The 27,358-nt window shown below is 35.1% G+C and overlaps 1 protein-coding gene across 1 annotated transcript in view; it reads right to left on the reverse strand.

Moving 5' to 3' along the window:
• The window catches only part of Hcn1 (hyperpolarization activated cyclic nucleotide gated potassium channel 1), a 374,350-nt gene that overhangs the window by 165,608 nt on the left and 181,384 nt on the right, over positions 1-27,358 (reverse strand). The window contains exon 3 of the mRNA XM_005082780.4: positions 10,542-10,703. Coding sequence (XP_005082837.1) covers positions 10,542-10,703 — 162 coding nt within the window. The remainder of the gene's footprint in view (positions 1-10,541; positions 10,704-27,358) is intronic.

Here is a 27,358-nt window from a genome sequence, read left to right on the forward strand (position 1 = left end):
CACCATGCTGCCAAAGGAATAACAACATGCCTGAATTTTCTTTCTGTAGTTTTCATCACCAAACATAGGCAAATATAATATCTATTCATGGTACCCAGGGATGTTCCCATTACTGAGTGGTATGATATAGCCAAATGTAGAGCAGAGATGAATTCTCCTTAATTGTTCCTGAGCAGAGCAAGATTTCTGAGGCCCCTGGCTAGAAGTGTATTTAAATGCTGATTGTAATGAGTTCAACTTGTCTCTTCAAAGTATAAAATGACTGGAAACGATTCCGTTTTCTATTAAGCTCTTATTTGATGAACCACCTATAACAATAATAGTTGTAGGAATGCAAGTAAAAATGTTAACCCCATAAAAATGATGAACTAAAATAAATTTGTCACAAGATTTACTCAGTGTTATATTGTTACATTATAAAAAGATAAATCTCAAAAATGGGATCATGAAATGTTCACACTCCAGTCCAAGAAACATTCGTCATGTTATTTCTTACATCCCTTACTTAGCACACAGCTTATTCATGTCTCTAATACAGCAGTACATATCTGGAATAGCATTGATATCGGTGCTGTGACAGGCAAAAGATAAAATAAGAGAAAAATGATAGACTATTCTCCATATGGGAAGTAACTATTTTCCCCATCAGATTATCTGAAAATAGTCTTTCTATACAACACAACAGAATGACAATCTTGGGTATTTTGGCTTATAATGTGTTGCAGCTAGACAGGGGCTGGTTATTAGAACAGTAAAGTGTTTTCAGAGTGATTGAGATTCCATAAACAGCTTTTCTGATCAGCATCTCTGCCAGTGAATAAAATGTCCTAAGTTAGTCTTTTGTTTTGCTTTTTTTAAGAAAAAAATAAAATACTCAAATCTTATGTTAATTTCATTAAGCATAGCTGAGTTCATGTTACACAAAATTTTTGCATGGGATTTGCATCAAGACTATCTATGTAAACTAATTTACTGAGATAAATAAATTTGTGTGGAAGGAAAGTAGTAGCCTGCATGATAGTTAGTTTCTTCACTAATTTAGTTGGTGTTCTTGAGGTAATTCTCTAATAGATGCTTCTTTTTGCCATTTGTTTGTTATGTCTAAGAATCAGTATATTATGGTCAAGATACAACATATATGTATCATATATCTGGCACTAGAGATGTGGAGGAGAGAAGATTGTGAGTTAAAATACATCCTAGGCACATTTCAGTGAAGCTTAGGGTATCTGAACACATTTCAAAATATATACATGTATTTAAAAAACAAAAAGAATGAGTCGACAAAAAATAGGCTGAGAAACTTACATCTTGTTCGTATTTTTGTTTGTTTGATTAAGACAGGCTCCCATGTAACCTGTGTTTCTATCTAACTCTTCACATGCAGTTGAGAATGACCTTGACTGTCCTGTTTCCATACATTCATTCCTATCAAATAAGTCACATATAATACCTAAGAAAATTTTACAAACTCTTTTCCTTTTGAGAGGTACTATATTTCCAACAAGAGATGCTAATCAGGTAGACTTTCCTAATGGACATAAAGGGGATGGCAAAGAGAAACCACAGCACTCAGCAGGATGCTGACCTACTTTATTATTATAAGTTAATATTGGCTATGAATGCATTTTTCCCCAGTAGAGCTACAATGATTTGTCAGCAAATCACTTACCTTTTGTGAGGACATTTTTAAAAACTCTGTTATGGCAGTACATTCTATTTTGGAAAAAAGTCAATACTACTGTAATAATATAATTCTAATACAGAGAAATTGAAATATAAAGCAGATTACAAAACCCCAAGAGAGGAGAAATGTTTTTCTGCAATTCTTAGTTACATTGCTCCAGCATCTTTCCTTAAATTTATTAGTTTAGTGACATTATTGGAACCAGTCATTTTCTAAGTAGTTGAATGGGCATTATACTTTAAAATTTTCTCGACTATTATCAGTAGATAATATAATCATCCTAGGTTTCCATGATAGACTTACATATTGCTTTTTTCCTTTCAAACTGTTTACTTAGAAGAAAAGGCATCAGCAGCTGTTTACATTCTGCCTCTATACATGTATTTGACAATTGCTGATGTTAAGCTGAAACTAGCTGAGGTAATTTGAGCTTCACTATTTTCAAGGTCACAGTCACAAAGCCAGATGATGATACAGAATTGAGTCGTTTACTATGGTATGGCCCCTTAGTTTATACTCTTCACAAAGTTCTATCTTAAGATGTGTAATGTACAGGGCCACCATTAACATATTTTGGGCAATCAAGAGGAAAAAAAATCATTGTATGGGTTGTTAAGTAAGGATAGAAGAGATTGTGCAAGTATCTAAATTTTGAAGGATTTTTAGCTTACACAATAGGAACCACACGTTATTTTTACAATACTCGGCCCATGTTCCGGGTTCTTGGGTTAGTTCATAAATTTTGAAGGCCTCAATTAGATTTACTTTAACAATAGAAGTATGTAAATTTCTGTTGCATTGAATTATAACTTCTTTTCAGAGTAAAGTTAACATTTTTTAAGCTTTGTACAGTTTGCCGCATCCTGTGGAAAGCAGTATGGAGAAATGTCTGTTGGGAAATGAAACTAATGAGCATGTTACTTAGTCTCATTCTCCCCTCTATGCTTGGTGTCTAAGATAACGTCTAGAATAAGGATGAGGTCAGTTTATAATTCAAATGAAAGAACAACTAATACACACTCAGCTCACAGCAGGAGAACACAAGTACAGGAAAGTCAAGTAATATATCTAGAGTCATACAGATTTTAGTAGGAACCATTCTAGAATGCATGTCTTTACAACTCTTTCTGCTGGCATTTTCCCCTGTGCATCTATACTAAGTCAGGATAGAGTGTGCTCTTGTTAGCAACAAATTAAGACCAGCCTTCTGATAAGAAAAAGAAGAGGCTAAGGGTGGTGCCAGCTTTTCAATGGTCAAAGCTCACACTGCAATTGGCACATCTGACCACAGTTGCTTTGAATAGGAAGGCACTGTAAGAGTGGGAGGTAATTTGTGAGCAGAATGGACTTGTCAAGATTAAATAATGGATCAATTCCTTAACAGCAGAATTACAGAAAGAAAATGCTACAATGTAATATTATATTATTCCTAAATTATTCTGAAATTAACAATACTCAAAAACAAATATGGAGCCAGGCAATCATTTCATCTTATGAAATAGATGGATACAAAATTAATTCAAAATTCAGTAGCACTCTACATACAAATGACAAGCAACTTGAGGAAAAAGAAGTCAGAAAAACAGCTTTCACAATAACCTTAAATTATATAAAATATCTTGGGGTAACTCTCACCTAGAAGGTGAAAATCTTATATGATAAAAACTTTGAGACACTGAAGAAAAAACTGAAGACTATCAGAAGATGAGAATATTACCTATGCTCATGGATTAATATAATTAGCACAGTATAAACGTTCATAGCAGCAAAAGCAATCTACACATTCAATGCAATCCCCACCAAAATTGCAGCATAATTCTTCACAGAACTTGAAAGTAAAAAAATTTCAACTTCATAAGAGAACATAAAATCCCAAAGTGGCTAAAACTATCCAGAATAATAAAAGTTCTGTTGGAGGTATCACTATTCCTGAATTCAAATTATACTACAGAGCTATAGAATTAAAAACAGCATGGCATTTGCACAAAACAGAAATGTCAATCAATAGAATAGAGTTAAAAATCAGACATAAATCCACACACCTATAGATTCTGATTATTTGTAAAGAAGGCAGAAATAAACGCTGAAGAAAAGACATCATCTTCAACAAATGTAGCTGCTCAAACTGTGGAAGAATGCAAATAAATACATACTTATTACCCTGAACAAAACTCAAGTACAAATGGATCAAAGACCTCAACATAAGTCAGAACACTGAACCTGATAGAAAATGGGAAATAGACTTCAACTCATAAGAAAGGAATTTATCAACAGAACACAATTAGCATAAGAAATAAAATCAACAATTAATAAATGGGAATTCATGAAACTGTAAAACAACCTAGATATCCCTCAACAGAAGAATGAATATAGAAAATGTGATACATTTATACAATGGAGTATTGCTAAACCAAAAAAAAAAACCCTAAGAGAGACATACATGGACCCCAGGAGAAGTGGAAAAGGACAAGATCTCCTGAGTAAATTTGAAGCACAGGGGAAGGGGAGAGGGAGTTAGAAGAAAGAGAAGGGGGGAAGAGTAGGGGGAAAGAGGACATGAGGGACTAGGAAGATTGAGTCCAGAGAAGAATATAGGAGAGCAAAAAAAGAGATACCTTAATAGTAGGAGCCATTATAGGTTTAATGAGAAATCTGGCATCAGGGAAATGTCTAGAAATCTACAAGGATGACACTAACTAATAATCTAAGCAATAGTGGAGAGGCTACCTTAAATGCCTATCCCTTATAATGAGATTGATGACTACCTTATATGTCATCCTAGAGCCTTCATCCAGCAGCTTATGTAAGTAGAAGCAGAGACCCACAGCTAAGCACTAAGCCTAACTTGAGTGGAATCCAGTTGTAGGAAGGGAGGAGTGATGAGCAAAGGGGTCAAGACCAGGCTGGGGAAACCCACAGAAACAGGTGAACTGAAGAAGTGAGTGCTCATGGATCCCAGAATGACAGCTCGGGAAACAGCATAGGACTGAACCAGGCCTCCTGAACATTGGTGTCAATTAGGAGGCCTAGGCAGTCTATGAGACCTCTGGTAGTGGAACAGTATTTATCCCTAGTGTATGAGTGTACTTTAGGAGCCCATTCCCCATAAAAGGATTACTCTCTCAGCCTAGACACATGAGAGAGGGCCTAGGCCCTGCCCCAAATGATGTGGCAGACTTTGATGATCCCCAATGGAAGGCCTCATCCTCCCTGGGGAGCAGAAGAGGGATTGGATAGAGTTTGGTGGAGGGGCATGGGAGGATGTGAGGGAGAGGCAATTAGGATTGATATGTAAAATAAGATTGTTTCTAATTTAAATAAAAATGGGAAAAAATCGTGAAATTTGAAGTATACAGATGGATTGAGAAAATTTATTCTAATGCAGGTAATCCATACTTAGAAAGAAAATTATGGTATGTATTTGCTTATATGTCGATATTAGCTGTTAAATAACCAATCCACAATCCATAGAACTGCATATGTTAAATATATACTAAGGGTATTTGGGGAGTGTGTACAGACAGATCTCCACTGCAAAGGGATATATGATGATAGTTATGGATAAATGGTGATAACTGAATCAGGAGGATCAAGTGAAGAGAGGAAAAGAAGAGGATGAGGGAAGAGATACAGAAATAGGCTGCTAAAAATAAGGGGCACTGGATGGGTAATACGGAAAATTAATACAGTATAAGTTTCCTAAAATATATACATATATGGAGACAATCTAACTGATGTCATAAAATAATGGTGAAGACAGAGTCTCAACTAATTATATCATGTACAAGTACAAGGAGTGAGTTAAATCTAATTGAGTTATTTCTGAAAGGGGTCCACTACTGTTCTAAAGAAATGTAGCAAGAAAATGACTCCTGATGATAGTATTCTATACTCATGTATCAGGGGTTTGCTCAGTCATCATCAGAGCAATGTTTTCCCCTACCAGCAGATTGGAACAAATACTGAGATATAATTCAGAGAGTGATAGATCACATCCCTCACTCCAGGACTCAATTAACTCTACAGAAGTGAAGGCAGAAATAGTATAATAGCTATAGGAGATGAGGACACCAAGAAAATGAGGCCCTCTAAATCAACAGGATCAATGCATTTATGAACTCACGGAGAATGAGACAACATGCACAGGTTCTCCATAGGTCTGTACTAAAAAGGGTCCTAGATGAAAAACATGGACACATACCCGTAGCCATAAACCAGAATTAATCCTAACTTATAACCACTTGCAAATTAAATCTTAGTTCTCCCTGAGGGGGATTCACTGGGGAAACAAAACTACTGTAGAGGGTAGTCTACATATACAGTAATAGATGACCAAAACAACATGAACTCAACAGCATCTTTGGAGGTTCCTAGTCTCATAACGTTTTGTCAAGACTTGTTTTTTTTTAATAATTACTGTTTTTCATTTTTATTTATTTTTATTTTTCTCTCTTTTAACATGCAGGTCCTTTGTATACATACTATGACTTTAGTGTTTCTATGGGATTCCTGAGTGCATGAATGAGTTGGTCTGTTCATTGTGCCTTCTCTTGACCTGTGTTTCTTTTGTTTCCTTGTCATGACAAATTCTGATGTGTTAGTCTTTGTCTTATCTTATAAAATGTGCTATCATATTTTTATCCCTTAGAAGCCTGTTTATATCCTTTTATTTTTAGTTGTGATACCTAGCCTTTAGTAGCTCAACCAAGTCTCCAGGCTGCCTGTTTGTATTCTAATGAGAAACAGAAACGGGGAGGTTTTGGATGGGAGGAGAGGAGAGGAGCAAATGGGAGAAATGGGGACTGTTATCAGGTATATTATTGAGAAAAAAATCTATTTTCAATAAAAGGGGAGATATTCAATATTTAAAAAGTAAGCAATAGTGAAGAGGTTCCCTGAACAGGCCTTCCCTATCGATGACTACATTAATTGTCAGAGAACCTTCATCAAGTAACTGACGGAAGCAGATGAAGAGATTCACAGCTAAGAAACGGGCCAAGCTCCCAGAGTTCAGTTGAAAAGGGGGAGAAGCAAGAATATTAACAAAGATGCCAAGACCATGCTAAGGAAACCTACAGAAACAGCTGACCCCAGCAAGTAGGAACTCACTGAGTCCAGGCTGACAGCTAGGGAGCTTGCACAGGACTGAACTAGGCCCTTTGAATGTGGATGACAGTTGTGTGGCTTGGGCAGTTTATAGGGCAGTTTATCCCTGGTGCATGAATTGGCTTTTTGGAGCCCATTCCCTATGGAGGGATACTCTGCTTAGCCTAGATACATGGGGAGGGACTTGGTCCTGCTTCAGTGTGATGTGGCAGACTTTGTTGACTCCCCATCAGAGGATGGGGACTCCCTCATCCTCTCTGAGAAGATGGGGTGCTGCAGTGGTGGTGGGGGATGCTGAAGAGAGTGGGAAGAGGGGTGGGAGAGGGAATTAGGATTGGTGCATACAATTAAATAATATTGTTTTAAAAAATAAAAAATTATTAACAAATAATCTCATATAGTTTTCTAAATGAAAATTTTAAATCAAATGCTACCAAAATAGTAAAACAAACACAATTTATTGTAAATGCACTTAATTCAGAATACTTACTGTAACCAAGTGAATTCCTCCATTATAAATATACTTTTATGATGTGATTAGATTTTTCTAAGGCATGATTCACAAGAACAGTACTGTGTACTATGCACCTCAAGTTTCTAATACAGTCTCCATTTTAGTGCAACAAAAATGTAGCAAATCATTTAACACGTCATTTATCCCCAACTGATTCTATGGATTATTTGAATAGCATGTCCTTAAACTAACTTTACGTGATATAAATCCAAATTCCATATGTGGATAGTACAAAACATTTTGAAGTACTAAGATGCTTACATTAAAGCCCTTGTCATGATAACCAACGTGTTATCATCTGAAAGACTATAGGTAGAAGATATGGACTGCCAAAGTGTAATCCTACAGCCTCAATCATGGAAAATCTTGTTCTAGAAAAGTAATATTTCATTGCATGATATTCATGTCATAACGACATTTCATTTGGTGTGAAAGTATTTTAGATTCAGGTAATTAATAAGCAATTTAAATTATACTATGGTCTTATCTTGTCATATTCTTAAAATTAATATTTCTCATTTGTAATTTATCCAATGATTTTACCCTTAATCATTTCATAATAAATTAATATATTCTCAGTGCTTTCTGCAGGCAAGCACAACCACACGATATTATGGGAATGTAACACATTTTCCTAGACATTAATGAACTGCCAAGCCTAAGATCTTAATTCCGACAGGATTTTGTAATTCAAATTTGGTTCATAAATGGTATAAAAGCAAATATTACAAATGTCTAACAAGATGAATCCTGTTATTGCTTCATCTCCCGAGTCAGATTCTCCTTTGTCTTCATTTTAAGTCACCCACTAAGTTCATGTATTGACTTCTTCAACATAGTGTTAAAATTTATAAATTAATGAACAAAGAAATTAGATTATTTACATGGAACAAAATATAAGTTAGAAAAAATTAATATAGAAATGATTATATTAAACCAATAATATATTAAACAGTAAAAATGTGTAACACAGTTATGGTGATAACTTCAAATTTCTAATCAAAGACTGGAGCAGGAATTTATTATCATAGGTTATATGCTAATAACTAGCTAACTGGATATAAAGATAAAATGTCAGGATATATACCAAATTTGGATACAGATTTTTAATATGTATGCAGTTCTTAATAATACTTAAGGGCATGCAATTAATTTATTGCCAAAGACAAATATCATAGCATATTTATGCCATATTTATGAAGGGCTCATGTGCCTTACTTATATACAACTTGATTTCTAGTTTCAAGTTTTTACTTTCAAATTAGATTTTTCCACAAATAGAGAAAAATTAGTTTGGTCTTTTTATTATTTTATTTTATTTTAGTATCAGGAATCAAACCCTGGATTAGAACAGATACTGTTACTGTGATTTATGTTGCTTTTTGATCATCTTTCTTAACTGTTCTATGTAATCTTGTGTCAAAGACATTTCAGTGTGATTTAGAATAGATATTTTGGAGTCAGATACACATGAACTGTACCTATGATTCTGTATTCTGAGTAACAGCCATTCACATACTTTCTGAAAATACCAGTTTTTTGAAAAAAATAAACAAAAGAGATAAAGAAGTGATTTGCAGCCTCCTAAGATTATTTTATGTAAGAAGCGGAGATAATGATTGTGGATGTTTTTAACCACATTAATTTACACAGAGCACAGCATACACTGATACCTGTAATACCCCTCTGTCTCTCTGTCTCTCTGTCTCTCTATCTCTGACATGCACAATTTTATGTAGCCATGCTTAAAGAAAACAAAAACATAAAATGCTTAAAAAGTGTTCTCAGCGCTAAATAATAATATATTGCCCATGTAATATGATTATACAAATTGTGTGAATTTTTAGATACTTGAAAAGATTTCTTTTACTTTTTAAATGATGCCAACTGCAGTTTTTATGGAACATAGCTAGACAAATTTTAAGTAACAATTATCTGTCAAATTAAATATTGCATTTGTGCCAGTGATGAACCATCTCTGGTATCAATTTTCATCTTTCTACTCTACACTTCAGAGAAGTGACTGGACAGATGAAGGCAGCATTAGAGATTTGAAAAGTGGTCCAACCCATACAAACTGTTTGCATTAATCTACATAAACGTTAATGGGGAATATTTACCAAGTTTTGATGATGGGCAATAGGTTAAAAGAAATCAATGTGTCAGGCATATTCTTAGCCAATTTCTGTTGTTCTGTTTGTTTCCCAAAATTTGTCTTTTGAAAACTTAATTGAAGACTCAACAAGGTTGGCAGAAGGAAATTAATGGAAGTTGGGTAGGTCATGAGGGGTCAGCATTGTGAAAATATTACTTCTCCCATGTAGAAATAGTTTTCCTTCTCTCTAGAAGATTCATATTCAAACTGCCATTTTGCAACTGGAGACTTAACATGAAACACCCTGGTCTTGAGCCTCACAGACTCCCAAATTATGAGAAATAAATTTATGTATTTTATAAATTGCCTAGTCTAATATTCTTATATAACAGTACAAACAGGCTTGGGTAACACTGATGGCAAAGAAAAATTATCTTCGAATGCAAATTGAAGGTCAGAAAATTTATACATAAATGTATATGTTTGTGAATATGTGTGTGTAGGTTACAAAAAACTCAATGTGCTTATAATTAAATATCAACCAGGAGAGAGATACATGGTTTAAACAATGGTTTTAGATAACTTTCTGAGGAAGTAGTATTTAAGTGGATGTGAATGGAATGAAGATCACATTCAATTTAATGCTAAATCTAATATAAGTGTATATTATCTTAAAATTTTATATTAATATGCTTGGTTAAATAAAGTCATATTTAAAATTTAAAAATATGTACATATATTGCATAATAACGATTAAAATTTATCTTTCCCATTAATTTTTCTTTGTTCTAACCACAAAACATACTAAGATATCCTTGAATTTCATACATTCCAAATTCACAAATATAAAAATATTTGAAAGCACATTGTATCATACTTATGTATGTGTGTTTCTATTACTTATATAAAGTATATCTCAGAATTTGAAGCAAATTTTATAAAACATAGATACAGCACCATTTACATTCCCAGGAATACAAGACTAAGGTTTCATGCTAGAGAGTCTTGGTCATCTAATTCCACATCCCTGGAAGCAAAGCCCTTATGGAAGAAAAAGGAAACCATAACAACAGAAATAGTTAAAAATTTTTGGTACAAATATGAAAATGAAAAAAAAATAAAGGTCATGAGGTACTTACAACCATTTCGTTTAGAGAAACCCAGCAATCAGGTGGGAAGTCCTGGAGCAGGGGAACCAGGAACTGAAGACAGCCATCCCAATGACACAGGAGCAGCATCATGCCAATGAGATTGAAGATCCTCACCACTGCACTAGCGAGGTCATATGTCATGTGGAAGATCTGTCACCAAAATATAAAGCCATGCTTTAAAACTCATATGACAAACCAAGCATGCTAGCAACGTCACGACCGATGTGAACTCTATGGACAAAATTAAAATATGAGAACTGTTCAGATCAAGAAACAGTTTACCTTTTTTAAAACCCTTTTCAATAAGGCTAGACATTCAGATTTATGAGCATAATAACCAACTGTAGTTGTTTTCACAAAATGCATAAAACATAATACATGCTTTAAATGACATTAATGTTGATGGTAGATTTAACTATCTCTTTGTACAAATCAGTTTTTTATATAGCAAGTTATTCTGATTTTAATTATTTATTAGATTTGTTGAAGGTTAAGGAAAATACGCAAAGATTAAAAAATATAAGAAATAACTGCATTAAAACTTATGAGATAAGATTTAAGATAAGCTGTAGTGCCATTACAGGTTTCTGAGTGCAAATGCTTGAAGAATTTAAGCTGAGCTTGAATAATGGCATTAGAGATAAATGGTAGCTGATGTTGCTAAAATACATAATATTTTAAGTATAATATTCCACAATATAAACAATTATTTTATAGTAACTTATATTATTTCAGGAAAACATAAAATTATGACAATTTGCATATTCAACAAAATACCAAGTGGAAGTATACATTAAATTTGATTTTTTTGATTGCTTATTGTATTTAGATGTTACAAAAAGTAAAATCAGAACCAGCATTTTCCCTTTATCAGCTTAGTATTCCCCTAGTCTGGAATGGCAGAATTCACCTGAGAGCAGACCTGCATTCTAGGCTAAGATTCCAAACACTAAGGTAAGTGAGTGCACTCAACAAAGATGAGTAAACACCTACAACTATGGATATTTAGAGCCATATAGAACTCAACAAAAATCTATATGTTTCTAAGTCAATAGAATCCAAACTGCTTTGAGAAATTACCCAAGAAACAGTTTCAAAAATCACAAAATGTGTACACACACACACACACAAACACACACACACACACACACACACACACACACATTTAAGAACCTCAATCTTTGAAGCAAAATCAGTAATTTCAAGGTATGAATACTGATGTACATAAAGATTAAATAGACATTTGTACTTTTGCTTGTCTTCAGGAAATGTTTTCAAATTTGGTGCATTTTGTATGCTAATGATATTATGACACCATATGCTAAACAACATATTTTACAGTACCCATTGTCAGATTAAACTCAGGGGGGAACAAAATAAGAACTGATGAACATGGGAAAGAGACTCCTATGGGTGAAGGAGGACTAGGAGGGATGGAAGGGGTAAAGGCCAGGGGGAGTAATCTAAATGCATCATATACATGTGTGAAGTTGTCAAAGAAAAAAATCATGAATAAGTATTGTAATTATAATACAATATATATTGCATGTTATTGTGGGACAGCTAATAACAATACATTACAAACAGCAAAATTACTAAAAGCAGATGTTAAGAATTCTCACTCCAAAATCTGAGGACCAAGATAAAGCTTATAAGTGATAATTTACTTGGTTAGTTCACACCACTATATTTGCATATATCAAGAGCTTATGTTGTGTGCCAACAATAACATTTGTTAATCAAAAGTTTTGTCAACTTTAACAAAAAAGAATAAAAACAAAAATAAGACAAATATTTACCCTTATACCCGTAAGGCAGCAGCACTCTTTCATTGGGAAGAAGTTATTAGAAAGTCCTACAACTGGCCAAAGTACAGAGAAGAAGTGATAGCAGCCTGCTCGGCCTTCAGTGTGAGATCTACATCACATCCCATCGCCTAAGGCTAAGAGAAGAACAAGCAGACAAAAGCTGAAGAGTTGTAAGGTCAAGGAATGCTACAAAGAGATGTCTTTGGGATGCAAGAGGACAATGACAATCATGATCTCACAAAAGGTGTGGGCCCTCATGTAACAATTGCATGATATTAAACCAGATAAAATTCCAAAAGGGATGGAAGAAGGTGATGGCCACTGAGGTGAGGTGGGGTCAGCTGTCTTCAGAATTGTGGTACCTGGCAAGTTGCCAATTATCCGTGATGGCCCTCCACTCAAGCACATGCAGTTAGCTATTTGGAGTTAATTCATGAAAGAGGAGGAGAAGAAAAAAGAAGAGAAGCAAGAGGGGAAGAAGAAGAACACTTGAAACTTGGCAAAGATATGGGGGGTATGGAAGGAGTAATAGGGTGAAAGTGAGAGTAAATGTGATCAAAATACATTGTGTGTCTGTGTGAGTCAGGAGTCTTCAGATCAAGCAGTGCTGAAATATGCAACTGAAATCACTGTGGGTTTTGAGCCACCTGACAAGGGGGCTGAGGACTGAACTATGGTGCTCTGAAAGAACAGTATACACTGCTATCTACTGAACCACCTCTCCAAATACAACACAACTTCAGAGAAAACTGAGAACAAGAAAGAAATAATAGTAGAAACAGAATGAATTTGTTAACAATATTGATGTTGTAACTATATATGTCATACAGGGATTCTGTTTTTAAGTTCATATATTTCTTTAGCAAACATACTATGATTATTTGAAACTAAAACACAATTTTAAATATATCAGTCATATATAATATCACGGGTCAACTGTTCATTAAACTTTTTTTTACTTTAACCATTATTCAGCTTCTACACTGCAGCTCTTCATGTCCTATGGGATTATAGAACCATCATTTCTTTCTTCTTTTCTTTCTTTTTCTTTAAAGTTAAAATTTTATTGGAGTTTAAAAGAAAAACCCCAAGACAGACAAGATGTAAAACCTTAGCAGCTGCCTGGAGAAGAAAAATAGAGGAAAGTCCATCCAATTTTATTACATCATAGAGGTCAGACACATGGTAGACAAGCAGCCTCATGCCAATGGGAGAAACTTTAGAGGAAGAGAAAGGAGACACGATGACATATTGGCAAGAAAGTCCAAAGTGAAAAGGAAGCCACGCCTAAAAGAAAGCAAAAATGCCTTTACAAGATTTAGTATTATCATTATTTTCTCTGAAAAAAGGTGAAAAATATTTATATATGACTCTACTGAATAATTTTAACAGAAATTAGTGGTAGGAACATTTATATTTTGCACTACAAAATTATAATATTTGAAGTGTCAATTTCAATATTTGGGTTTATAGAATTGAATTCCATGTACATTTATTCTGTTTACTGATTTGTAAATATTATCACTACTATTGGGCCTCTAAGTAAGCAGAACATTTATTATAACCATTTCAAATTTCTGGAAATTTCAAGTCAATAGCACCTGATAACTGGTCACTAGTTTGAAAGAAGAATTCTTTTAATAGGTCATATTTGATTTAGATATATTTTAATATTATGTGGTATCATGGTTTTAAAAGTCTTGTGTTTTAATAGGGTAACTGAATCTATCCAAATTTTTATTTAAAATTTTCTTTGGGAATAAGGGAAAACATTATCCGTCTGAATCCATGAGATATTATATGTGGGGCTCTGCCACACCAAATCTCTAGTTGCTTCTTGACCTTGTACATAACACTATAGAACTTGCATGCAATCTAGCCACCTCTATTTTTACCTTAGGTCAATTCTCAATGACTTACAATGGCTAATAAAATAACAAATGCTGCATAAATAGTTGTTGAATTGTATTCTTTTTAAAAATATTTCTTTATAATTTATTCTTATTTTATGTACATTGGTGTTTTGCCTGATGTATGTCTATATGAGGGTGTCAGATCTTGGCATTACAGACAGCTGTGAGCTGCCATGTGGGTGCTGGGAATTAAACTCAGATCCTCTGGAATATCAGTCAGTGCCCTTAATGACAGAGCCATCTTTCCAGCCCCTCAGTTATATCATTTAAAGAAAATGCTTATACATGTTCAATACAGGCAGATTTTTCCCCTTACCAAATATTTTCTTTCTGCACTCTGTTAAATTTTTGGATGCAGAAGCCACAGATGCAGATAACTGACTGTATCTTTTCAATATTCATGATGACTATGTGATGCCACAGAATATCTCTTCAATGTACCAGATAATTGAAAAGAAAAAGATAGAAAGAAAAGAACAGACATAACTTGCATGTCCTTAATTTACTTAAGAAAGTAGCTTACATGGTGAGAAAATCAATTTATAAATGTATATTAACAAAAAGAATGTTTAATGGTTTAGTACTAGGGAAAATAAAATTAGTGAAAGCAGTTAGCTAACTTGGAAACAAACACAGTGTCTTGTCTGTTCCTTTCTTATATATGACAAATGCGATAATTGTGCAGAGTGCACAACTAGTAAGCTAGTAAAGGGATATAAACAAAGGGATCTTGGAATCCAATTTGAAGAGGTTTGTATGAAGACAATGTGATGTTTACCACACACAATTTTATCATGAAGTAAAAACTAGGATACTTTTAAGATGATACTGCATTCTGAAACACTTTTTGGAAAGCTAAACTTGGAAGCTTGCAATAAAATAAATATTTAAAAGATTTGACTGACTCCTTGGCCTCCTATGAGCCCACCGGATGAGAATGGGGCAGGTGAGGTGTGGCCATACTTCTCCAGATCCTAACTGATCTCTGCCGGGCTGTCTTAAATTCATTCCCACAATAACCAAACTGTGAATGTCTAAATCTTTATTGAATTTTTTCTCACTCTACATCACTCTTGTACCCTCTGCAGAGCATTCTATTCATTGATGCTCAATGTAGTCTTCTCTGAAGTCCATGCTAGACCGACCCAGTGACCATGCCATCCTTAGGTAACTAATACTATTCATTACCATCTACAAAGATTTTTTTTTTTAATTTTAAGCACTGTTTATTTCTGGAATATTCCATTTAATTTTTTATTATTTTAATTTTAAATAGCTTGCTTCACATGTCAATCCCAGTTCCCTCTCCCTCCCCTCCTCCCGCACCCCCCACCACCAAACCCCGGAGCCTCCCACCCTATCGCCAATTCCTTCCACATAGAGGATATCTAGAGTCTGTCATTTCACTCAGGGCAGGGTCCAGGCTGAGAGAGCATCCCTCTTTTTGTTATGGATACAAGAAGTTCGTTTGTATGCCAGGGATAAACACTGATCCACTGCTCAGGGCCCCATAGGTTGCCCAGGCCTCTTCACTGACTCTCACATTCAGGGGGTCTGGATTAGTCCCATGCTGGCCTCCCCCTGTTCAGATCAGCTGTCTCTGCTGGATTTGTCAGCCCATTCTTTGCCAATTTGCTCATCACTCCTCTCTCTGTGTCCCTGGGTTCCATGGGTTCAGTTCAGTGCTTAACTGTGGGTGTTTGCCTCTGCTGCCATCGGTCACTGGATGAAGGCTCCTTGAATTGAAAATTCTGTCATCTGTCACTTTAATGTTTATCTTTAACATCCTAAATTATTTCCTGTTTCTAGATTTGCCCTCCTCCATCTTACAATTAAAAGTTTTCTTCCCAAAACACAGACTAATATCAGCATTATTGCATATTTGAAATAATTACTAAACCTAAAGTCTAACATAATAAGACTTCATGATCTGGCCAAGGCTTACTTATGAAGCCCACTCTCCTTTGCCTTCTCTTAGTCTATACATTCATTTTCTTCTGTCATCTCACTTGAAAAAGTCATGATTCCCTATTTTCACATGTCTGAAATTATGTAACCATTGTCTCCATTAAAATGGAGTTTCCTTAGATTTAAAGAACCTTGTCTTACCATCTTAAATGCTTAATGTCTTTGACACATATGAACATCATTTAAATAAAAAATAAGTTGAATGGAAATTTGATAAATTAAGCTGTCTATTGATAGTATGCCTGCAACTTGTCTTTATATTTATAAATAGTACACAAAAAATTTGCAATGGAGCTGACAACCCAGCTGTCCAAGTTTCAATACTTACAAGACAGACTTAATGTGTTTTAGTGTTTTGAATATGTTTATCACTGCAGAATTTTTAAGTATTGTAAGCTGCTCTGTAGATATGACAGTGCAGATATTTCAGCTTTTGAATTAATTCTCCTGTTATTGTTTTTAACAAACATAATCCCACAGAGCTTTAAGACTCATGATCCATTATCGACTTCAGCTAATAGGTTATCCTTGTAACAGACACTAAGGTTGTGCCAAACTTTACTGGAAAAAATGAGATTTGGACTTACTCCTATTGAGTTGGCATGATTTAAACTCAATAGAATTCTGTATTTTTGACATGCTCTAAATGGAGGCGTCCAAAAGGTTACTATCATTATTATCTGGGCTTCCACCCAACATTCAGATTCACAAATCACTGTCATATTTAAGGCTGCATTCAGCCCTGATTCTAGCTTCCACATCATTATTTTCACTGTGTATATTTATGTAGAATAAGAGTTAAAGGAAGACTTTTGAACTACATTTACTAATTTTTCTAAGGAGAAAAAATATGTTAAGTTTAAGACTCATGGTCTACAAAATTTTTAATTACTATACTGCACCATATATTCAAGTATAAAACTACTTTTACTTTTTTGGTTTTTCAAGACAGGGTTTCTCTATTTGCATATAGTCTTGGATGTTCAGGAACTCACTCTGTAGACCAGTCTGACCTCGAACACACAGAGATTTGCCTGCCTCTGTCTCCCAAGTGCTGGGATTAAAGGCATGTGCCACCACCACCCAGCTAAAAATACTCTTAAAAATTATTTCCAAAGAGAGACTGTATTTCTCAAAGGAAACTGCATGGAAAAGTCATTTTCTGGGTTGTATATTCAAATTAAGTTAATTTTAGAATTTTTAATAGAAATACTTGGAAATTATTTTTAATCATAGATCAGAATGGCTATAGAACAACATTTTTAAAATAAAAAATGGACAAGGGCATTCTACAAATTTTCTGGATGTAGACAGAGCCCCAAAATCTAGGACTTTTAGAACATTTGTTTTTCATTAATCAAATGTGCTAGCCTAGCTACCCTTTTCATGAGAGTCCAATAGCCTGAATCTTTGTCTCTACTTCTTAACTCACAAATTTTTATTTTAGAAACAATCTTATTTTACATATCAATCTCCCCATTCCCTAGCCCTCCCATTCTCCCATGCCCCTCACTAACCCCCTAACCCACCCCCTCCCACTCGCCAAAGATAGTGAGGCATTCCACAGGGGTTCATCAAAATCTGTCACATCATAACTCGTATATTAAAGTCCTAACTCCAGTGCATTAGAAAGAGAAGCAAGTAGGACTTGTAGGTAGAATCCTTAGGATGAGAGTAATACCTACATAAGGAGGCATCAGGAACCATCCTGACTCTCCATCTCTTTTCCAAGCAAGTAGTTTTCTCCAAAGCAGGAAGACAGCTCTCATCTGACACTTTCATTAATGAAAGGTCAAGAAAATGAAAGAAAAGCAGTGGAACTTTGGAGCAGAAAGGTTACATGGGCTACTGTCCAGGACAAGTTGCATTGGGTACTTGGCTGCAGGAACCCAGGAACAGCTGCTGGTCATGTGACTAAAATTTAGCAGACTAAAATATTTGCAGCTCAGTTAAATTCACTAGGCCTCTAACATCACTCATAATCATGAAGAATAGGCTTTGGATCTGCCTACCTGTCTCAGTCTCTTAGGACTATGGATCTTAAATGACATGTGACATATTTTCCACAGTGATCAGCGTTTGCTGAAAGGTAACCTTCATCATTCATTATAATAAGGACTTGGACAGAATGCTCACAAAATCTTATCACAAACATCCTAACTGTAACACTAGTTATTTTTACATGTGGAAGAAATGGAAGTCAGAAGTGATACAGGCCTTAAGAACCAGGATGACAGGACTGACAAACTAGAATCCTTTACTTACCAAGTTTTCCTTCTCTGTGCTGAATCTCTGTGAGTATGGCTGCCCTTTCCTTCAAATTGTGTGTGTTTGTGTGTGTGTGTGTGTGTGTGTGTGTGTGTGTGTGTGTGTGTGTGTGTGTGTATTGTGTCAGTTTGGTATGTAATGTGAATGTGTCTGCTTAGTACATGTTTGTCTCTGTGTGTGAAAGTATGTGTGAGTGTATCCATCGGAGTACATATTTACAGTTTTGTTCAAAGAAATTAGGATGAAACAGAGATCTACAGTTGAATCTCACTGTGCCTTTTCATGTATCTATTTATTTTCCTATATCTATATATACTCCCATGTGTCAGGAAAATGTAGTATATATTGAGTGGATATATTTGGCTTTTCTAAACATTAAAAATCAAAACCTAATTTTAAAAGAATCCTTATTTTCTTTTTGAAGTACCTAAATTAAAATTCAAAAGCCACCGTGACTGTCAAATTATTCACTAAGCAATATATAAAATATATAAAATTATAAAACCATCAAAACGCTATTCATTAGAATTAATATGGAAAGGCTTATCTACTTTGCAATTCAAGCGAGTAATGTATTTTCAATGGGAAATAATGGTTGTTTGTCACTATAAAGGATGAAGGCAGAGAAGCCACTTGTCTTATACTGTGACATAATTGTAATGATACAAAAATGCATAGAAAAATACACATCAGGAATCATTCCATTAAATGCTAAGCAGTGTGAATATTCTTCCAGATAAAAATATTATTTCTTTTAAAGGTAAACCTCTATTATTCATAAATATCCTAGCCTTAATTCGTATCTTTTTAAATTTACCATACACACATCTGCTTTATCATTTTTATTGAAATCAGGCTGAAATAATTGAGATAGTTTAAGTAAATATATACATATATTTAGGATAATTTATAAAATATATATTCTTCAAAGGAACAAAACAGTAGCTATGAATTAGAATGTGGCAATATCCTCTCATTTCTCCAGGGAGGGAGAGGCCCTCCATGAGGGTGTCTGTAGTCTGTCATTAGTATTGGGGGATTGGTGGGAGGGCATGGGAGGACAGGAGGTAAAGGGAGACGGACCTGGGATTGATATGTGAAGCAACTTTGTTTCTAATTTAAATTCAAATTTAAAAACAAAAATTGAATCATGTATGCTTAAAATGTCAATCCTAGCTCCCCCTCCTTATCCCTCCACCAGCCCCACCCCCATCCCAATCCCCACATCATTCCCAAGGGAGGGTGAGGCCCTCATTGGGGGGGATCTCCAGAGTCAATCATTTCATTCAGGGCAGGACCTAGGCCCTTCTCCATGTTTCCAGGCTGAGAGAGCATCCCTCCATGTGAAATGGGCTCTCAAAGTTCATTGTATGCCATGGTGATTTACTACCCAAGACCCCAGAGATTTCTGAGGCCTCCTCACTGTCACGACATTCATGCAATCTGGATCAGTCCCCTGTTGGCATCTTAGCAATCAGTCTGGGGTTCAAGAGCTCCCCCTTGTCCAGTCAGCTGTCTTGTGGGTTTCACCAGCACGGTCTTGACCCCTTTTCTCATCACTCCTCCATTTCTGTCATTGGGTTCCAGGGGGTTAGTTCAGTGTTTAGCTGTGAGTATCTGTCTCTGCTTCCATCAGCCACTGGATGAAGGTTCTAGGATGGCATATAAGGTAGTCCTCAATCTCATTATCAGGGAGGGGCTATTAATGTAGTCTCTCTGCTATTACTTAGTTTTCCAGTTGGTTTTATCCTTGTAGATCTCTGGAAATCTCACTAGTGTCATCTCTTTCCTCAAAGCTATAATGATTCCTACTATTATGGTATCTCTCAACCTGGTCTCCTCTATTCTTACCCCGACTCAGCCTTCCTGCTCCCCCATATCTTCTTTTACCCTCCTCTTATCCCCTTCTCATTTTCCTGGTTCCCTCTCCTCTCCTGCCATGATCCCAATCTGCTCAGGAGATCTTGCCAAATTCCACTTCTCTGTGGTATAATGCATATCTCTTGGGACTCTCCCTGTTTCCCAGACTTGCTGGCCCTGGGATTGTAGGCTGACACTCCGCTGATCCATGTCTAAAATCCATATATGAGTGAGTACATACCATGCTTGTCTTTATGTGACTGGGGTACCTCACTCAGGATGGTTTCTTCTAGTTCCATCCATTTGCCTGTGAATTTCAAGATTCCATTTTCTTTCTGCTAGTAGTACTCCATTGTGTAAATGTACCACATTTTCTCTATCCACTCTTCAGTTGTGGGGCATCTAGGTTGCTTCCAGGATGTAGCTATTAAAAATAATGCTGCTATGAACATAATGGAACAGACATCCTTGTTGTATGAATGGGCATATCTTTGGTATATGCCTAACAGTGGAATTGCTGGGTCATGTGGTAGACTGATTCCCATTTTCCTGAGGAATCTCCATACTGATTTCCAAAGTGGCTATACAAGTTTGCACTCCCACCAGCAATGGACGAGTGTTCCCTTTTCTCCACATCCTCTCCAGCATAAGCTGTCATTGGTGTTTTTCTCAAGTGTCTGTCAGCCATTTTAGTCTCCTCTGTTGAGAATCCTCTATTTAGTTCAGTACCCCACTTTTTAACTGGGTCCTTTGGTGTTTTGGAGAATAGGTTCTTGAGTTCTTTGTAAATTTTGGAGATCAGCCCTCTGTCAGATGTGGGGTTAGTGAATATCTTTTCCCAATCTGTGAGTTGCCTTTTTGTCTTGTTGACTGTGTCCTTTGCCTTACAGAAGCTACTCAGATTCAGGAGGTCCTATTTATTAATTGTCGATCTCAGTGTTTGTGCTACTGGTGTTATGTTCTTGAAGGGGTCTCCTGTACCAATTCATTCAAGGGTACCTTCCACTTTCTCTTCTAAGAGGTTCAATGTGGCTGGATTTAGGTTGAGTTCTTTGACCCATTTGGATTTAAGTTTTGCGCATGGCAATAGACATGAATCAATCTTCAGTGTTCTACATATCTGAATCCAATTATTCCAACAACATTTGTTAAAGATGCTATCTTTTTACTTTGTATAATTTTAGCTTCTTTGTTGAAAATCAGCTGTTCATAGGTTTGTAGATTAATCTCAGAATGTTCACTTCGATTCCATTGGTCTACCTGTCTATTTTTGTGCCAGTACCAAGCTGTTTTCAGGACTACAGCTCTATACTAGAGCTTGAAGTCTGGAATGGTGATGCCTCCAGATGTTGCTTTGTTGAGCAGGGTTGTCTTGGCTATCCTGCATCTTTTGTTTTACCCTATAAAGTTGAGAATTGTTCTTTCAAGGTCTGTGAAGAATTGTGCTGGAATTTTGATGGGGATTTCATTGAGTCTGTAGATTGCTTTTGGTAGGATTACCATTTTTGCTAAATTGATCCTACCTATCCAAGAGCATTTTCTGGTGTCTTCTTTAATTTCTTTCTTTAAAGACTCAAAGTTCTTGCGATACAGGTCTTTCACTTGTTTGGTTAGCATTAGCCCCAGGTATTTTATGTTGTTTGTGGCAATTGTAAAGGGTGATGTATCTCTGATTTCTTTCTCAGCCCTCTTATCTTCTGTATATAGTAGGGCTACTGATTTTCTTGAGTTGATCTTGTATCCTGCACTTTGCTGACTGTGTTAATCAGCTATAAGAGTTCCCTGGTAGAGTTCTTTGGGACACTTATATAAACTATCATATCATCTGCAAATAGTGAAAGTTTGGCCTTTTCCTTTCCAATTTGTATCCTCTTGATCTCTGTTTGTTGTCTTTATTGCTCTAGCTGGAACTTCGAGTACAATATTGAAGAGGTATGTAGAGAGGGGATAGGCTTGTCTTGTTCCTGATTTTAGTGAAATCGCCTTGAGTTTCTATCCATTTAGTTTGATGTTGGCTGTTGGTTTGCTGTATATAGCTTTTATTATGTTTAGGTAAATATTGTATTTCTATAAAAGCATAAACTTGATTTTCAACAAAGTAAATTTTTCCTATATTTAAGAACATGGTTTCTTTCTGTATAGTAAACTTCTTCATTAGCAACAGGGAAACAGGAAGTCAGCTGTAGTGTGCAGAAATACAATCTTAGTTTTCAGAATTCATAATCATGGGTCAGAAAAAACTCAAAAGTCAAGTCAATGAGCAGTGCTCATGAGTCTCCTTTGCATCGCTGTTTAATTTGTAAACCACAGGAAGATGGTTGTGTGTATTTGCCTTTGAAGTGAAGCTGCTAATAGGCAAAGTTACTGTGCAGGCTCATCACCTTCTTTCCCATTCTACCCAGCCGTTTTACAAACAGTCTCACTTCCTATATGAACACCTCCTTCCCTGCATCTCTTGGGAGTGTGGAAAATTCTTCCTCCCTTACCTTGGACCTCTTGAGTTTTATATAAGATTCACCATGATGAGATATAATTGCTGTTTGCTGTACTTATCGTCTTCCTGGGCCATTTGCCCCTTGCAAATAAAGACAAGGATTTGTTTTTCAATATATTAATACTTCTTTAGCTGTGTTTTTAAAGTTGTAGAAAATTCAGAACTTGGTTTTTTTATTATAAAAGAATTTAAGTAATTTTGCCAAATCCTAGGACTGCATAATTTAGTTCAATACTTTAACAAATATATATATATATATATTCATACCACCAATAGGTATATTTAGATTAGTCACATTGAGCATAATGTCAACACTGTCACCTAGTATAAATCAGCTCTCTGAACTGACAGCAGTTTGTGTTTTATCAGGTCTTCTCAAAACTAATTCTTTCCACAATGACTAACTTTCACATTTTTCACTTCATTGAGAACACCAGGATTAAAAAATTAATCAAAACAAGACAAGAGAAGAAGGAGGAGGAGAAAGTAGATAATGTTCAATATAATGAGAATAAACATATTGCTCAGTAATGCAAGACAGAGGAAAACAAATACCATTCAGACTTGTACGCACAAATTGATTTATAGACCCAGGGCAAAAGAAATTAACTAAATTGTGCTTAGAGATAATGAGAAAAATCCCAAACACACAACACTGATGAAATTACTCAAGCTTGTGAAAATAGTGATTTGTAATTATGGCAGGAAATATAAAAAGCAATTTTAGTGATAAATAAAATAGTATTCAGAAATGAACTGGATGCAGAACAGACAAAACAAGAAGAAAGCATACTATAGTTTCCAAGCTCTCCTTGTGGCATATAAATTATAGGGAAGCCAGCTTTCAATACAGGAAACACATAACAATGTTCACAGGAAAAAGAATAGCATTTTAGTTTTGGAAATTCTAAGATTAAATTGATAATAGCATATTCAACTGAAATAACAAGAAGGCATTTGGGTACATAAATCAAACTTTTGGAAGAAAAACTTGAAATGACAAGAACTTGGATTTCACTGGATATTTATGGTCAGGGCCACTGACACTCTATAATTCCTCACTATAATACTCAAAAAATAAACAGATGGATTATGCAAAGTCACCCCTCAATAAGTAATCAGCCTCACATACATGCAGTTTTTAAGGTAAATTGGAATATTTCCTTTGGCCAGGAGAATCTGTTTTGAGGCACTTAATTTTGGACAGGATGAAGAGCTGACTTTATAACTATCAGAAATCTCCATTGTCTACTACATAGTTGTTAAGGCCAAGTAACAATTGAAAATATAGGTTATCTTGATCTAATTTTGTTAACAATTTCAAAACACTAACAGCAGTCACCTACATTTAAAACTATCAGAATGAAGACAGTCAGGCAAAGGAGAAGAAAAGGAAAAGACTATCTACAGCATACTCTGAAGACCAACAATATTTAAAAATTTAAGTATGTACCTAAATATGCAAGAATGGGGATGGTGATCATAGTTAGAATAGTAATTAACTTTCAATACAAGTAGCATATTTTAATGCTTCTTACCATTATTTTGTAATTTAAAAATTCACAGGTTTTCTTAATGTGAATAAATTTCTGCCTTTGTGTTGTAAAATAAAGTTTAGAATAAAGCTTGCATCAAGTCAATAGAAATGAGTAAGTAGTTCTTCAGTTTTTTGGTGTTATACACAAAGCTCAACTGTGGCCAGATAATCAAAATTGGACACAAGCAAAAGAGACATTTTTCTCATCTATAATCATGACATAGTTATTAGTCCATTGAAAAATATAAATTATGAGTCAAATTTCTTACACAATTTCAAAGTTATTTAAGGTAAATAGAAATATTTAACAGAAGGTAATGTATCAAAATAAATTGCAACAGTTTAAGACAGCAAAATTATCTTCAGGTTATTAGTATCCTGTTTGCAGAATAAGAAAAAATATAAAAATCAATTTAACTGTGATCTGAATCATAATAATGACGTGTATTAATGAATGCAGGCAAGTTGTTTGAATGATTTTTAGCAGACTACTTGAAAAATACCAGAAGATCATTCTTAGCTGTTCTCACCATCATTTTCCTATATTTGCTTCTCATAGGTTTCCATATTCAGAGTCTATTTCCTCAGGAGGAAATGTAGTTCTGATATGTAGAGAAATTTTCTAACCTGGATATTGTACTAAAGAAAATGATCAAGAAAACATTCCTGCAAGTCATGGAAGCACACATTGTCAAAGAATAATAACCTGCTAGCCTTGGAAGTCCTTATTTTCAGATGTTGAAAATAGAAAATGAGCCGGGTGTTGGTGGCACACGCCTTTAATACCAACACTCAGGAGGCAGATCTCCATGAGTTCCAGGCCAGACTGGTCTACAGAGTAAGTTCTAGGACAGCATCCAAAGCAATACAGAGAAACCATGTCTCTAAAAAAGAAAGAAAGAAAATAAAAAATAAGCTAGAGAAATAACTCAGTGGTAGAAGCACTACCTCTTTAAACTTGACAAGATGAGTTTGATCCTCAGACCCCAAAGTGGAAGGAGGGAATTACTCTCAACAGTATATGCAACCTACACAGTTGCATATACACATGTACACACCCCACAATAATAATAGTAATAAGCTAGATTATTTAGTTAAAGATAAAAGGTGTTATTTATTTCAGAACTCAAAATTAAAGAATTAGTAATTTAGACAACCTACAGAGATAAACATTTAGAGAATATTTAGAACTAAATGTAAGGAAAGTATTCACAGCAGTCATTATTTAGATCAATAGCTTATGCTATCAATGTCTCCTTGGGGAAAAAAATTGAAAGGGAAGAAAACAACTGGTCATGGGAGGCCTAGTCTAATAGATACATCTACATCAAACTCCTGCACCTGAGACTCAGGAAGAGGGAGCAGAAAGATTTTAAGAACCTGACTATGAGTCAGTCTTCTGTGAGATTGTGTTTTAAGCTATGACACGGAAATATTGATCCTCGAATTTTTCATCCTTCTTAAATTGAAGTATAAGATTGACAACCTAACTTCCTTTGGTAATTTTGTGTTTGTTTGTTGAATAGACAATGAAAAGTTATACACAAACATTACATACAAAGAATAATTTTTATATTGGTAACTAGGTTTTAGTAAGTTGGACTAGATAACTGGTTTAAATACAGAAATAAGAAATATTTAATAATTCATATATTTTCTCTTAGAGCAAACTAAAATATTCTCTTGCATCTAAGCCCTGGAAATCACATTGCTTTCTTAGCCTTAATGCAGTTTCTTTGGTTCAGATAGAGGTACATGAGATCACAGGCTAAAATGTATGCCATAAGGGACATTAGTGGTGAGAGATCATATTAGGAGATAAACTAAGCTAATAAACTAAAACCATACAGTGGCTGAAGTGAAATGAGAATCAGTGTCAGTGACCTCTTCAGGAATACCAACAAAGATACTCTGCTATGTTTTCCTCCTATCAAACAAATGGAGAATTTAGTGAATTTGGTCTTAATGATTCCTCTAAAATGCCATTAAAGTCAAATACAAACTCATGTAATTCTGACTTTTTGCACACGAGGAAACCATGGCAGTAGTACATCTCTCATAAAGAAACTATAAATAAGGATAGCAGAGGCACAGAGAAAGACCTAGCCAAGAACATAGATGAACTGTTGGAATGTACTTATCACCTTGGGTTTCTAATGATAATGACTGATCCTAAATGTCTTCATAACAAAAATACCACTATCAGTTACTTAAAGAACGAGATTACAAATGTTCAAAGTCAAAATGAATGTCAAAGTTTGGTTGATACCATGCATGGGCTCACATTAGGGCACTGGAGAACACGGCTGACCCAGATCTTTAACAGAAGAACTGCTCTGGAGGCATGAACACCTGTGGTATATAGGGCACAGGTGACCCTCTGGCAGCTCTCGGCCTGACTTCTTGAGTTATTCCCAAAACTGAGTGTGAATAAACTCATTACCCATACATATGCCCTGGTTTTCTGAAAAATTTCAGTCAGGTGGGTAATTATCTGTGTAGCTGCCTTATGCTATCACTTAGTTCATTATTATAAAAGCAACACTGTAAAAGAATAAATTAATACTCATATATATAAATATCTTAATGAGATTGTTTAAATTAGAAAATTATTTATAGATCTTCAAGTACAAAATTAAATCATCAAAACTCACCAAGAACAAGCATCTATTTTTTAGTTAGTAGAGAGTAGCAATGATATAGTTGTCCAAAATCTATTCTCTACTGCCCAGTATTTAGGGATATATTCTCTATATTTCCACTATTGTCTTTTGCTCATCAATCATTTTCTTCTTTCTTCAATAGTAAATTTCTTGCATTTTGAACTTATATATCTCTGATATGAATGGGGATATAAATAATGTGGTGAGATTTAAGGGGATATAAGTATAGGAAGGAGCAAATGCTTGGGTGATGGATAACTAATTCTAAGGGTGTTTGAAATATCCACACAAAAA

This window comes from Mesocricetus auratus, unplaced genomic scaffold, assembly GCF_017639785.1.
Source record: "Mesocricetus auratus isolate SY011 unplaced genomic scaffold, BCM_Maur_2.0 Super-Scaffold_100020, whole genome shotgun sequence".
In the NCBI taxonomy this organism is placed as follows: Eukaryota; Metazoa; Chordata; class Mammalia; order Rodentia; family Cricetidae; genus Mesocricetus; species Mesocricetus auratus.